The sequence below is a fragment of the Mustela nivalis genome (genome assembly GCF_964662115.1).
Source record: "Mustela nivalis genome assembly, chromosome: 10".
Lineage (NCBI taxonomy): Eukaryota > Metazoa > Chordata > Mammalia > Carnivora > Mustelidae > Mustela > Mustela nivalis.
This window is the reverse complement of record NC_139029.1, coordinates 433,911-447,491: the sequence shown is the minus strand read 5'-3', so window position 1 is coordinate 447,491 and position 13,581 is coordinate 433,911. Positions and strand designations below refer to the sequence as shown.

The 13,581-nt window shown below is 62.2% G+C and overlaps 2 protein-coding genes across 11 annotated transcripts; one reads left to right on the top strand and one right to left on the bottom strand.

Moving 5' to 3' along the window:
* The first annotated feature begins 892 nt into the window (after window positions 1-892).
* TMEM52 (transmembrane protein 52) lies at window positions 893-2,805 on the top strand. Of its 2 annotated transcripts, XM_082686273.1 has the most exons (5): window positions 893-1,032; window positions 1,118-1,161; window positions 1,274-1,315; window positions 1,938-2,116; window positions 2,222-2,805. In XM_082686273.1, the coding sequence occupies exons 1-5, from the start codon at window positions 949-951 to the stop codon at window positions 2,398-2,400; spliced, it is 528 nt and encodes a 175-aa protein (XP_082542399.1). In that variant the 5' UTR covers window positions 893-948; the 3' UTR covers window positions 2,401-2,805. The 2 variants fall into 2 exon arrangements, with proteins under 2 accessions (XP_082542399.1, XP_082542400.1); XM_082686274.1 differs by lacking the exon at window positions 1,274-1,315.
* A 286-nt stretch (window positions 2,806-3,091) lies between these two features.
* Window positions 3,092-12,962, bottom strand: CALML6 (calmodulin like 6). Of its 9 annotated transcripts, none has more exons than XM_082686279.1 (8): window positions 12,334-12,962; window positions 10,723-10,891; window positions 9,805-9,990; window positions 8,251-9,156; window positions 3,745-7,937; window positions 3,488-3,632; window positions 3,313-3,413; window positions 3,092-3,245 (listed from the first exon to the last, which is right to left on the bottom strand). In XM_082686279.1, exons 5-8 carry the CDS (start codon window positions 3,866-3,868, stop codon window positions 3,199-3,201), a joined length of 417 nt encoding a protein of 138 aa, XP_082542405.1. In that variant the 5' UTR covers window positions 3,869-7,937; window positions 8,251-9,156; window positions 9,805-9,990; window positions 10,723-10,891; window positions 12,334-12,962; the 3' UTR covers window positions 3,092-3,198. The 9 variants fall into 9 exon arrangements, with proteins under 9 accessions (XP_082542405.1, XP_082542407.1, XP_082542410.1 ...); XM_082686281.1 differs by adding an exon at window positions 11,020-11,131 and having other exon boundaries at window positions 9,805-10,891; window positions 12,582-12,962; XM_082686284.1 differs by having other exon boundaries at window positions 3,745-5,119; window positions 8,904-9,156; window positions 12,334-12,951.
* Window positions 12,963-13,581: the final 619 nt, after the last annotated feature.

Below are 13,581 nucleotides of genomic sequence, written 5' to 3'. Positions count from 1 at the left end.
GCTCAGGAGCGCGCACTCGCTCTCTGAAATAGACGAACGTTTAAAAAAAAAAAGAAAAGACAGGTCAAGGGTAGCGGCTCCTCGCCCTGGCCAGACAAGGCCGGCCACCCTGCCCCTTGCAGTGCTGACCCCCTCCCTTAGCCTGCCCGCCAGATGGTGGAGTGGAGGCCCGAGGGACGCAAGCTCCCAGGGCCGCTAGCCTGGTGAGAAGAGCGGGGGGAGGAAGGCCCCAGGCTTTCCTGGCAGAATGGACAGCAGGCATTCTGTGACCCCAGGCCGGGGGACCACAGAGGCCACACGCCCCAGCTTGGGCACGTCTTTGAAGGCGAGCGGATCTGGAAAGGTGGTTAGCGCGGCAGAGGCCCGCCCCCAACTCCGGGGGGCCGGCGCCCGGCCAGCCCCAGGCAGCCCCAGAAAGTCGGCACCCGCGCACGCGAGCCAAGTAAATGCCGCCCCGCACCAGGCTGGGAGCGCCCCGGACCCTCGCCGCCGCACCCTTGACCTTGAGCGCCGCGGGGGCGAGCGCCACCGCACTTCTAGGCCACACCCCGTGCAGCCCGGGCGCACCGAGCCTCTCTGCACCACAGGCCTGGCCCGGCCGGGACCCGGCTCTGCGCCCCCGCCGAGGGCAACACGCCCCTCCCTCCGCCCGGTGACCCCCCAAGCGCGCCCACGCGGCGCCCAGGGACCCCCCCAAGCGCGCCCACGTGGCGGACCCGGGTGGAGGGCGGGGCCGTGGGGCGGGCTCTCTCGCTGGGCGTGGCTTCGAGGGACGGTACCCCCCTGGGGGCGGGGCTTCGGGCCAGGGGATCCGGGGTGTGGCCGCGGGACCGGCCTCCGACGGGCGGGGCGCTGGGCGTGCCCACGCGCCCGGGGCGGGGCCTGTGGGGGCGGGGCCTCCATAAAGCGGCGCGGCGGGCGGGGTCCCGCTCCGCGTCGGCGCCGAGCATGGTGGTGGGGGCGTCGGCCTCCCGGGCGCTCCTGCTGCTGCCGCCGCTCCTGCTGCTGCCGCCGCTCCTGCCGCTGCCGCAGGTGGGTCGCCGGCGCTCGGCTCGGGCACCGCGGGGCGGGTCTGCGCTCGGCGCGCCCCGGCCCGGGCTCACCCCTGTCCCCACAGGTGGCGCTGGGCTTCTCGGACGGCAGCTGCGACCCCTCGGACCTGTAAGTCGGGGGGGTGGGAGCCGGGGCCTGGCCCCGCCCTGTGGGGGAGGCTCGGACGGGGCCGTCGGCCCGGCTGGTGCCCCGCCTGCTCCAGGTGTCGCCGTCCCCGCAGGTGCCCGCCCCAGGCCCGCTGGAGCAGCCTGTGGCACGTGGGGTAAGTGGAGGCCGCGGCGCTCGCCCCTGGCCAGCCCCACCAGACCCCCACCCCTCCTAGCTCCACGGACGAGTTGGCGCCGGCACTGCCCCCTTCCTGGCGCTGCTGGGAAGGCGCTGGGGCCCTCAGCAGCCTCCCGGGCTGACCCCTGCCTCCTGCCCCCAGCACCAGGGCGGCCTCTCTTGTGGGCCCTGCCCCAGTCCGGGACTGCTCTGGGCACCGAGGCCCTTGGCGGGACTTCCCTTCATGGCCTGCTTATCCGCTTCCCACCCGCTCCTTGCTCACCCCTGCAGGAGGCCCCTGTGAACATGGCCATTGGTTTGGGCACAGGACTGTGCAGATGGCCTGGGACAGTGTGTCCTGGGAGTGAGCCCAAGGTACTTGTGGCCAGCCCTGGAGAGAGCCAGGGCAGGCCCCGCAGCAGGGTGCCAGGGACTAGCCGGCTCCTCAGGCCCAGCTCTGGCCTGGAAGGAGGTCTCTGGCCTGCAGAGACATTCTTTGGTTTTCTTTTATCCTGCCCGTTGTCCTGTCGTGGGTGGTCAGGCCACGACTGCCCCTGGAGAGCGGGTGCCCAGCGGCCAGGGGTCAGTCCAGTGGCAGGGTCTTGCTCCTCCCTGCACAGGCTTATCTTACTCGCTGTCCTGCTGCTGCTGCTGTGTGGGGTCACAGCCAGCTGTGTCCGATTCTGCTGCCTCCGGAAACGGGTACACAGCCGGCCACACCTGCCACCAACACCTCAGCCTTGTGACCTGACGGTCAGCCCTGTGGACAGTGACAGCCCCGTGCACAGCACTGTGACCTGTGAGTGCCTGCAGACCTCACCTGTTGGCTTGCCCCCCTGCAGGGGGGAGCGGGGGGCAGGTGAGAGCAGACTCATCCCCACAAACGCACTCTGGTTCCCTGCAGCTTATAGCTCTGTGCAGTACCCGCTGGGCGTGCGGCTGCCCCTTCCCTTTGGGGACCTGGACCTCGACTCCATGACCCCTCCTGCCTACAGCCTGTATGCCCCTGAGCTGCCACCCTCCTACGAAGAAGCTGTCAAGATGGCCAAACCCAGACAGGAAGAGCCACCGCCCTCTCAGTAACCCCATCTTCCCCCTGGGGCCTGAGGCCGAGAGACGTCGGCGGGGCCCCAGGAGCCGGCTCCAATGCCCTAGCGGCCCTGGCTGTCGTCCTGGGCCCTCAGAAGCAGAGGAAAACTCTCTTGAACCTCCCAGTTGTGCCAGCCACCTTGTGCTCAGAAGGGACCCCCCAGCACACCCCTGCCGGCCTTCCCCAGGGAAGGCCAGCACATCGCTGCAGCCTTGGCCTCGTTGCTGTGTAACGCCAGGCCGCCCGGCCAGCTGGCCCTGCGTGGGCCGCACACATGAACCTCACTCGGCACGCACACGGGGGCTGCTGCGTTCAGCCCTGACCCCAGAGGCCCGAGCCTCGGGGCTGGCGGTGACACCCCCAGCTTTTTGGAGAGAATAAAGTTTGTACCGAAGTGATCTCCACCTTTAGGAAAAGGCTCTGGGAGGGGCCTGTGAGCAGCCACCCCGCCACTGCCTGGTGCAGGCGGAGGGGCCAGGGGTAGGCTTCGACCTGTACCCAGTCTGGCTTTCAGGTTGGTGTCCAGAGCCCAGAGCCTGGGCAGTGGGTGGTGCCGGATGTCACAGCAGGAGCGACGGGCCCTGTGCCGTGGCTGCCTGAGGAAAACCCTCTCCTTTCTCCAGTCCCCAGTCTTTGCCGGCCCCTCCTTTCTGGGCTACGGAGGGACAGTGAAACACGCATCTGTGCGGCTGGAGTGTTTATTGGCCAGAGGTGGGGCGGGGCGCTGAGCGGCAGGGTGGGCGGCAGCAGGCACGGCCTTCGGGCAGGCCTCCCAGGGCCACAGCACCTGCTCACTGGACCAGCTTGAAGGACTCTCCGGTCATCATGGCCACAAACTCTGGGAGCAGAAGCACAGGTGAGCCGGCGGCCCGGGCGCCCGGCCCCCAGGCCCGGCCCTCACTCACCCTCGTAGTCAATGGTCCCGTCCCCGTCCTTGTCGGCCTCCTTCATCATCTGCTCAGCCTCCGCCTCGTTGAGGGGCTCCCCCGCGTTCATGAGCACGTACCTGCCGGGCCCCCACACTGAGTGGCAGCCCCCGCGGCTCCGGCCCTCACCGCCCCGCCCGGCTCCGGGCCCTACTTGAGCGTGTTCCAGTCGATATAGCCCTTGCCGTCCTTGTCGAAGACGCGGAACGCGGCCCGCAGCTCGCCCTCCTGGTTCTGGGCCTTCTCCCAGTAGATCCCCATCAGGGCCAGGAAGCTGTCACAGTTGAAGAATCCTTTGTCTGCAGGGAGCAGGCCGCAGGCCGGGCAGCGTGAGGGCGAGCTGGTGCGGCCCTCCCTGCTCGCACTCCCGGGCGGCTCCCCCCACCCAGGCCTGCCCCTGCCCAGCCTCACTGTCTCTGTCCACGTCCTGGGCCATGGAGGCCAGCTCACTCTTGGTGGGGTTGATGCCCAGCAGGCTCATGAGCCGCTCCAGCTCGGCGGTCTTCACCTGCCCGTTGCCCTCCTCGTCGAACATCTCGAAGACGCCCTTGTACTCCTTGATCTGCTCCGCTGTCAGGCGCTCCGTCTGCAAGGACACCTGCACCAGGGCCGCCTCCACCCCTCGGTCCGAGGGAGGTGGCGGTCGTAGCACGCGTGGCACCCCGCCCTGTCCCTCCACCTGGCAGCCCTGCACGGTGTGGGGTTAAAGAAGGAGCCCCCCTCCCCCGCAGCCCAGGGCGCTTCCAGACAAGGTGGCACTGGGGAGGCTCGGCAGGGGTGAACGGCCCTCTGTCAGGCGGCTTCAGGGGAAGGACCCGAGAGCCAGAGGCCAGGTGTGAGACACCAAGGCTCAGGCCAGCCATGTGGCGGAGCGTCAGGTGGACCCTGTCTCTGGGACTGGTGAAGGGTGCCGTGGCGGGGGCATGACCCAGGTCAGGGTGAAGGACCCCGGCCGGTTGTGGCGTTTCTGCCGATAGTCTACCCGCTGGCCTCCCCCGCCTCCACTGTCATGGCAGCTTTCAAAAGGGCGCCCCCCGTCCCCGGGCCAGCAGAGCGACAGACAGTCGCATCAGCAGCCGGCTCCTCCCTCTCCCTCCAGCCTTGCCGAACTGCTCCCTCGATTCCCAGAGAGGCACCCACACCCTCGGGTGCCTGTGCTTGGAAGCCCCGTCCCGTCCTCTCTCCTCCCCGACACGGCTCCCAGCGCCCGAGCCAGCCCACCAGGGACCCCGCCGGGGCAGGAGCAGCCCTACCATGTCTGCGGCCGGCTGGGAGAGCACTGCTGGGAGAACACTGCGGTGGCACCAGAGACGAGGGGCAGAAGTGTCAGCTGCGTTTTAGCTGGGCCCAGCTGCCTGGGGTCCCCAGAGTCCAGATTCCAAGATCCTTGTATGGCCAGGAGGTCCTGCGGCCCTATTTTGGGACAGGCTCGGCCCTTCCCCACCTGGTCCCCTTCTGGCCCTCCTTGGCCGGAACACCCCCTCACCCTGAAGCTCCCTCCCGGACCCTAGGTCCCAGCTAAGGCCCCTGCCCCAGCCTCCGTGTCTGGAGCCAGAGCCCAGACAGACACCACGCGCTGAGGACCAAGGGCAGGAAAGGGGCTGACGGGTGGCCGGGGAGGCCCGGAGTAGACATGCGTTTGCCTGTTGCTGTCCCCTCTTCACCGTGTCAGCCTCCTCGAATCTCTTCCCACATTGGCTACCCTTCTACCGCTCTGCCACGGGACCCTCACACAGCCTGTCCTCCGGTGTGAGTGCTCACCCTGGCCCCGTGACACCCCCAATTCCTGTGGGCCCAGTGCTTCGTGAGCGGTCTCTAGAAACAGGCCGAGGAACGCGTGCATCGCCTGGCCTGGCCGCCCTGTGCAGAAGGGGCTGCTAGTCTGCACTCGGGGGCTGGCGGGGGGCAGACAGCTGGACACGGGGAGGCGGCGAGAGGGGGTGAGGCGGGCAGGACCAGGGGGCCAGACCGGCTACCAGGGGCCAGACCAGGTTTCCTCTGAGCAGCCAGGGGCTATTCTGGGGTTTCTCAGAGAAACCTGACCCTCCCTTCCACTCAGAACAGCAGGGCCGGCTCCCGAGGGAGCCTCACGGCCAGGCCGCTCCGTGGCAGCTGACGGAAGAGCACACACATGGCTCCGCAGGCGCGCTCGGCCCTCAGACGCACACACCGACCCTCCCCTCCCCTGAGGGCCTCCTGGCTCCCACCCTGGCATGGAGCGCAAGACCCACAGGGCTCGGAGGCTCGCGGGTTGAGGGGACGCCTTCCATCCCTGCCTCCAGCTCCCCCCAGGGACAGTCACAGAGAGGTGCCCCCACCTAACACCCTCACACCTGTGCGCGGCCCCCCAGAGTCACGCAGACACACGCCTGCCCAAGTCCACGACTGCCTGGTGATCTGAGCCAGTGAAGGCGGCCGTGTCCCCACCAGCTCAGCTCTGGGCCTGCCAGTGACTGAACCCTCCCGCTCCCCACGGAGGCCCAGGCCAGCTGCTGAGGCCGCAGGATTTGTGCTGACCAATAGGATGGCTGCGGCAGGCCCAAGGCCGGAGGGCCCAGGGCCCAGGGGAAGCTGGCTCCGGGTCTGCAGGGTGGTCCACGGCCTTTGCCCTGGCTGCTCTCTGCGCCTGGTTTCAGGTTTTGTGTCCCGCTCCCTTTGCTTGAAAACCTCAAACTAGAACAGGAGTCCGAAACATTTCAATAAACTGGTCCCATCTACAAGCCCAGAGCACCCCATGTAAGGCAGGAAGCCAGCGGGCAACAGCGGCGAGGCAGGGCGGGGGCCTGAGGAGAAAGCGGGCAGGAGAGCTGACCTCATGCGTCCATGCAGAGCCGGGACCCCGGCGCAGGCACTAGCCTAATGTCCACACGAGGGGTTTGTTCTCATAATTTATTGATTACAGTGGCGAAATCAACATGAAATATTACTCAGGGGGAAGGACATTTACTGAACACCTGTTACATACCACAATCTTCTTTTTTAATTTGTGGTTAAAAAAAAAAAAAAACACGTACAAAATTGACAATCCTAACCACTTGTGAGTGCACACTCGGGAGCACGGAGCACAGTCACACGGTTGTACAACCATTCGTCTCCGAAACTTTCATCTTCCCAAACCGAAACCCCCCATTAAACACCCACCCCCCAACCCCTGGTGCCCACCATTGACTCTTCCCCATTCCTGCCTAGAAGGGGACTTCTACAGGTTTTGTCCTTGTGGACTGGCTTAGGTCACTGAACATGATGTCCCCAAGGTCCCTCCATGCTCTAACAGGTGTCAGCACTTCCTCCTATTTTTTTAAGAGGGGGGAGGGGCAGAGGGAGCGGGAGAGAAAGCATCTTAAGCAGGCTCCCTGCCCAGTGCAGAGCCCTACATAAGGCTCGATCTCACAACCTTGAGATTGTGACCTGAGCTGAAATCAAGAGTCAGATGCCTGACAGAACAGAGCCCCCCAGGTGCCCAAGCATTCCTCCTCCTTTTTTTTTTTTTTTTAAAGATTTTATGTATTTATTTGACAGACAGAGATCACAAGTAGGCAGAGAGGCAGGCAGAGAGAGAGAGAGGAGGAAGCAGGCTCCCCGCTGAGCAGAGAGCCCATGCAGGGCTCCATCCCAGGACGCTGAGATCATGACCTGAGCCGAAGGCAGAGGCTTTAACCCACTGAGCCACCCAGTCGCCCCTGCATTCCTCCTTCTTAAGGTAGAATAAATATGTCCCTGGGTGGGAAAACCACATTTTGTTTATCCGCTTGCGTGTCCATGGAAAGTCAGGTTGCTGTCACTTCTTTGTTACTGTGATTAAGGCCGCAATGAATGTAGTCTGCATGAAGGTTTTAGATGTGATTAACATTTATTTATTCTTTAAAAATATTTTATTATTTATTTGACACAGAGAGAGAGAGCACAAGCAGGAGGAGTGGCAGGCAGGGGAGAGGGAGGAACAGGCTCCCCAAGGAGCAGGGAGCCCAATGCAGGTCTTGATTCCAGGACCCCAGGATCATGACCTGGGCTAAAGGCAGTCACTTAACCGACTGAACCGCCCAAGCGCCCCTGATGTGATTAACATTTAAATCAGTAGACTTTGCATTTAGCAAATGACTCTCACAATGTGGCTGGGCCTCACCCAATCAGTTGAAGACCTCGAGAGAAAAAGAGTAAGCTCCCCTGAGGAGGAGGGCATTCGGCTTCAGAGGGCCACTGGGTTCGAACTGGAACATCCGCCCCTCCCTGGGTCTCAGCCCTCTGACCTCACCAGCCCCACAGTCGCCACAACGGGAGCCAATGCCTTAAAATGAATCACCTCTTTCCCTCACTCCCTCCCTCCCACTCCCGCTGGCCTGCTTTCCTGGAGATTCTGACTGACACAGAGGCCACTAAAGGCGGTACGCTCCAAGAACCTGGGCATCCACGTCTGGACCCCCCGGGACCACCCTCCCAGCAAGGGCCTCCCCAGGGACCTCTCCCTGGAAGAGACACTGGCACTGGGAGTCCCCAGCGAGACGACGGCACAGGGCCTCCACCCTTCGGGCAGCCTCAGGTGCAGACCCAATTCACCCGCCGCTGGGGCCCCAGCTAGAACTTCTGAAGGGGTAATTTCATGCGGCCTGAGTCCCATGGCTGGCCCGAGGCTTCGGGCAGCACAGCTGGCCTTCCCTCTGCCTGATCCTGCCCCCCATCCTGTCTCTGGGGTTGACCCCTTGCACACAGCTTGTACCCAGACTCCATCTCGGGGTCAGCTTCCGTAGGACCCAACGTACAACTGAAAGGAGTATTAGAGACGGATTCCTCACCGGCCGGCTGCGACAGGGCACCACTGGGGACGGGCACACACTCCTTCTCGGGGGTTCACCTGCTGCCGCGGTCACCGTCCTGGACTGGGCAGGAGGAGGCCCAGAGACCAGGCGGCAGCTCCAGCACCTGACCTGCCGGCAGGACGCTGCTAGGGGAAGGTGCGACCTTGCCCCCAGGGGGCTGTCCCCCTCAGTTCTAAGACCCAGACCCATCTAAACCTTCTGCACCCGCAGGGTTTGCTCACCTCTCCCTGGGAAGAGCCGCACCCCCAGCCTCAGCGGAAATAGACCTCGGAGGCCTCCTCACCCCACCCCACCCCCGGACAACATTGTCCCCGTCAGGACCTCTACCTCCCTCCTCGCCACTAGGCCTGACAACCAGGGGTCAGCGGCCGCGTAACCCAGCGGGGTGTGACAGCTCAAGGACAGCAAAGGTTGAAGGGACCGATGGGCGGAGCTGGCAGGAGCTGGGGGAGCACAGGCAGCCCCAGCGGCTCCTTTGAGGGGAGCCGTGGGAGGCGGGAGACTCTACCCATACCAGTGGTTCTCGTGGCCGCCCCTCCTCGGCAGCTTCCGCCTGAGACGCCCTAAACCAGCGCGGGGCAGGCCACGGTCTGAGACCCACACTCTGCGTGGTGCCCGCAGCGGCGGCCTCGCCCACCAGCAACGGCGCTGTACCCGCGACACGGTCAGGGTCCCAGTGTTCTGAGCCCCGTCCGCTGTCCGCAGTGTCACCCGCTCAGCCCCAGGAATACCCCCTTCCCACCCTCACCGTCTTACCTCCTACAACTACAAGAAAAAATCCATGTCCTAGTCGTGAGTCTTTGTTTCAGGGTCTGCTCGAGCCCAGCCTGGACAAGGGGTAAAGCAAACCCCAGTTCTAGACTAGGGACCGTAGCAGATGGGATGGCGCGCGGGCGAGAGGTCCCCGCAGAGCTCAGGGACGGCCAGAGCCGCTGACGGAGATGGAAGTCTGTGCAGGACTTTGAGGCGACCGCTAAAGTACCAGAAATGGGTTGTATAACTTCCATATCTGTGGAGGTAAGAAAGAATAAAGAAAATGTAACGAACCCAGCAGAACACCGGGAAGAAGACAGAAGCCTAAGAAAAGCAGCAAGTAATGTCATCAAAGTAAACCCAGCCGCCTGACAGAGCTCCCAGGGGCCGACCCTGGAGCCAGAGGAGGATCAGATTACGACCCGAGTGTAAACTAAATGTCCACAGTGCATCGAAGCACCGCATCAGCAGAGTGAGAAGGCACCCCACAGACGGGAAGGAAATATTCACAAATCACATCTCTGATAAGGGGTTATTTATGTATTTATTAGAGAGAGAGAGCACGAGCAGAAGAAGAGGTGGAGGGGGAAGCAGGCCCCCCGCTGAGCAGAGAGCCCGATGCGGGGCTCGATCCCAGGACCCCGAGACATGACCTGAGCCGAAGGCAGAGGCTTCATGCACTGAGCCCCCCAGGCACCCGATAATCAATTCATATCCAGAATATGTAAAGAATTCCTACAGCTCAACAACAAAAATAAACAACCCAATTCAGAAGTGAGCGAAGGACTTGAATATTTTACCAAAAAAGATAACACACGTGGCAAAGAAACACATGAAAAGACGCTCAACATCACAGATCACCGGGAAAACGCACGTCAGCCCACAGTCATCTATCATTTCATGCCCGTTATGGCCACAATCAAATACACAGACAACAAGTGTCAGGGAAGATGTGGAGAAATCGGGCCCCCGCGCACAGCTGGTGGGAGTGTGGACGCTACGCCTGCCGTGACAAACAGCCGGGGAAATCCTCTAGAAAGTAGGCACGGAACGGCCGCATGTCCCAGCAGTTGCAAATCCAAGTCAGTACCTAAAAGAACCGAAGAGCAGAGTCCCTAACAGACACCGTGCGGCCGCGCTCGTGCGGCATCACCACAACACGTAAAAGGTAGAAACAACGCAAAGGCACAGCAGCGGGCAGATGCGGAGACAAAACGCTGTGTACGAGTATGCCGTGCATATGACAGGCGCCAGCCTGGCCGGGCCGAGGCACCCAAAACATTACTTCTGCACGTGTCTGTGAGAGTGTCCCTGCAAGAGAGGAGCCTCTGATTCCAGAAACTGTAAGGAAGATCGTCCCCGCTGAGGCAGGTGGGTATTGTCTCATCTGTTGCCGGCCCAGGTAAAACCAAAAAGGGCAGAGGAAGAATGAGTTTATGAGTTTACTCTCCGCCTGAGTGGCATGTCTATCTTCTCCTGCCACCAGAAATCTGTGCTCCTGCCCCTCTGGGCTTCAGACTCCGACTGAACCACCCCACCAGTCGTGCGGGTCTCCAGCCTGCGCAGGGCAGCCTGTGGGGCGTCCTGGCGTCCGCAGCTCCATGGGTCAATTCCTATCGTCCCTACGCACTTCACGCATGTGTATGTACCTATGTTCCGTTTCCCTGGAGAGCCCTGATACAACATACAAGGGAACTGTTCCTAGTCAGCCTCAGAAAGGAGGAAATCCTGACACCTGCTACTTAAGGAGGCCCCTGGAGGGCAGCAGTGGCGTAAGCCAGCCTCGCAAGCCCAAATACGAAGAACACGCACACGGGCGCACCTGCGAGCACAGTCGGCCAAGTGTCTGCCTACAGTTTCCGCCGGGGTCAGGATCTTAGGGAGGTGGGACGGAGCCCCAAGTGGGGCTCCGTGCTTAGCAGGGAGTCTGCTTGGGATTCCCTCTTCCTCTCCCCTGCTCCTCTCCCCCTGCCCCAAATAAACAAATAAATCTTAAAGAAAGAAAGAAAAGAGAGAGAGAGAAAACATACAAATGGTCAACAGATACGTGAAAAAATGCTCAGTATCATAAATCATCAGGAAAATGCAGATCAAAACCACGATGAGATTAGTACCTCACCTGTCAGAATGGCTGGAATCAAAAACACTAGAAATAACAAGTGTTGGCGAGGTCGTGGGAAAAGGGGAACCCGGCTCTGCACTGTTGGTGGGAATGCAAACTCGTGCAGCCACTGTGGAAAACGTTGTGGAGGCTGCTCAAGAGAGTAAAAATAGAAGGACCCAGGGGCGCCTGGGTGGCTCAGTGGGTTAAAGCCTCTGCCTTCGGCTCAGGTCATGGTCCCAAGGTCCTGGGATCGAGCCCCACATCGGGCTCTCTGCTCAGCAGGGAGCCTGCTTCCTCCTCTCTCCCTGCCTGCTTGTGATCTCTGTCTGTCAAATAAATAAATAAAATCTTTTTAAAAATAATAAATAAATAAAATAGAGTTTATTTTGACTCTTTTTAAAAAAATATTTTATTTATTTATTTGACAGACAGAGATCACAAGTAGGCAGAGAGGCAGAGAGAGGGGGGAAGCAGGCTCCCCACTGAGCAGAGAGCCTGATGCGGGGCTCGATCCCAGGATTCTGAGATCATGACCTGAGCAGAAGGCAGAGCCTTTAACCCACTGAGCCACCCAGGCGCCCCTTGACTCTTAACTCTAGGGAAGAAACAGGGTGGCTGGAGGGGCACAAGGTAACTGGGGGAGGGGCATTAAGGAGGCACATGATGGAAGGAGCAGGGATGCAGCTGATGCAGCTGATGAATCACTGAACTCTGCCTCTGAAACTCAAGTACACTATATGTTAATTAAATTGAATTTAAATAAAAAATTATTCATTTTTAATTTTTAGTTAAAAAAATTTTTTTAAGATTGTATTTATATTTGAGAGAGAGAGAGACAGCTCGAAGAGGAGAGAAGCAGAGGGAGAGGGATAAGCTGACTCTGTGCTGAGGCGGGAGCCCCATGTGGGCCTGATCCCAAGACCCCGAGATCAAGACCTCAGCCGAAATCAAGAATGGGACACTTAGGGACGCCTGGGTGGCTCAGATGGTTAAGTGTTTGCCTTCTGCTCCTGTCATGATCGCAGGGTCCTGGGACTGAGCCCCACATCGGGCTCCCCACTCTGCATAGAGCCTGCTTCACCCTCTCCCTCCGCTGCTCCCCCTGCTTGGGCTCTGTCTGTGAAATAAATAAAATCTTTCAAAAAAAAAAAAAAGAAAGGAATGGGACACTTAATCGACCGAGCCACCCAGGCGCCCCCTTCTTAAAAAAGTTAAGTTTATTTTTAGAAAGAAACCCAAATACATCAATAACCAAAACAATGCATTGAATACAATCACCACATCAAGTAGCAGACTGTCCAACTGAGATAAAAAAGTAACAGATCCCACCTGCTCTTTGTTAACAGGACCCAACCTTCAAGGCAGGGCTGGAGGAAGGCGGGCTGCAGGGGTGCAGCCGTGCAGGCGTACAGGGGTGCAGGGGTGCACGCCTGGAGGGCGCCGCTCCGCTGCGGGGGGCGTGGCCCGGGCTGCGAGCCCCTCCTCACCCGCGCTCGGCTCCCGCGCCGGGCGTGCGCGCGGGAACGTGGTTCTCTCCCAGCGCGCCCGGCCTCGATATCGATCCCTTATCGACGCACACAGAAGAGCAACACCAATCTGACAATCTGCCTTCGCCGACCACCGAGATTCCGATTAATTTCGAAATCCAGACGCGAGGACACAGCGGCCGGCGTTCCAGGGCCTCGTTTCTCCTGGGGAGGGGGCGAGGGAGGGGCTGCGGGGAACCCGCCCCGAACCCGCACCGGGGCGCCTCGAGCGGAGCACAGGCTGACTCGGAACAAGCCGCGGCCCCCGGGCTCTTCCTGGGGAGTGCCAGACCCCCGGCGAACGGCGCGGGCGGTGTCAGGGAGGGGCTGCTCCCGCCCCGGGCCCCGCCAAGCTCGAGGCCGAGCGCCGCACTGCCCTGGGCTTGGAGACCCGCCCGTGGGCCTCGGCCCCGCCCCCGGTCCTGTCACTCAGCACGGGCCCCGCCCCGGTCCCGTCGCTCAGCACGGGCCCCACCCCCGGTCCCGTCACTCAACAAGGCCCGGCCCCGTCACTCAGCACGGGCCCCGCCCCCGGTCCCGTCACTCAACAAGGCCCGGCCCCGCCCCCGGTCCCGTCACTCAGCACGGACCCCGCCCCGGTCCCGTCACTCAACAAGACCCGGCCCCGCCCCCGGTCCCGTCACTCAACAAGGCCCGGCCCCGTCACTCAGCACGGGCCCCGCCCCCGGTCCCGTCACTCAACAAGGCACCGCCCCCGGTCCCGTCACTCAGCATGGGCCCCGCCCCGGTCCCGTCGCTCAACAAGGCCCGGCCCCGTCACTCAGCACGGGCCCCGCCCCCGGTCCCGTCACTCAGCACGAGCCCCGCCCCCACCCCGCGGCAGAGGCCCCGCCCCCGCGCCGGCCGGCCCTCCGCTCCCGCCCGGAAGCGGCGCGGCCGGCTGCCTCTCCGCACGCCGACACTAGGCGGCGCTGGTGAGCCGCGTGGAGCCGGCCGGGCCCCTGGCGTCCGCCAGCCGCGTTTGGGGTCTGGGGTCGGAGGTCCAGGGCTTGGGACTGGGCAGGGGTCGCCGCCTGGGCCGCCGGCCCGT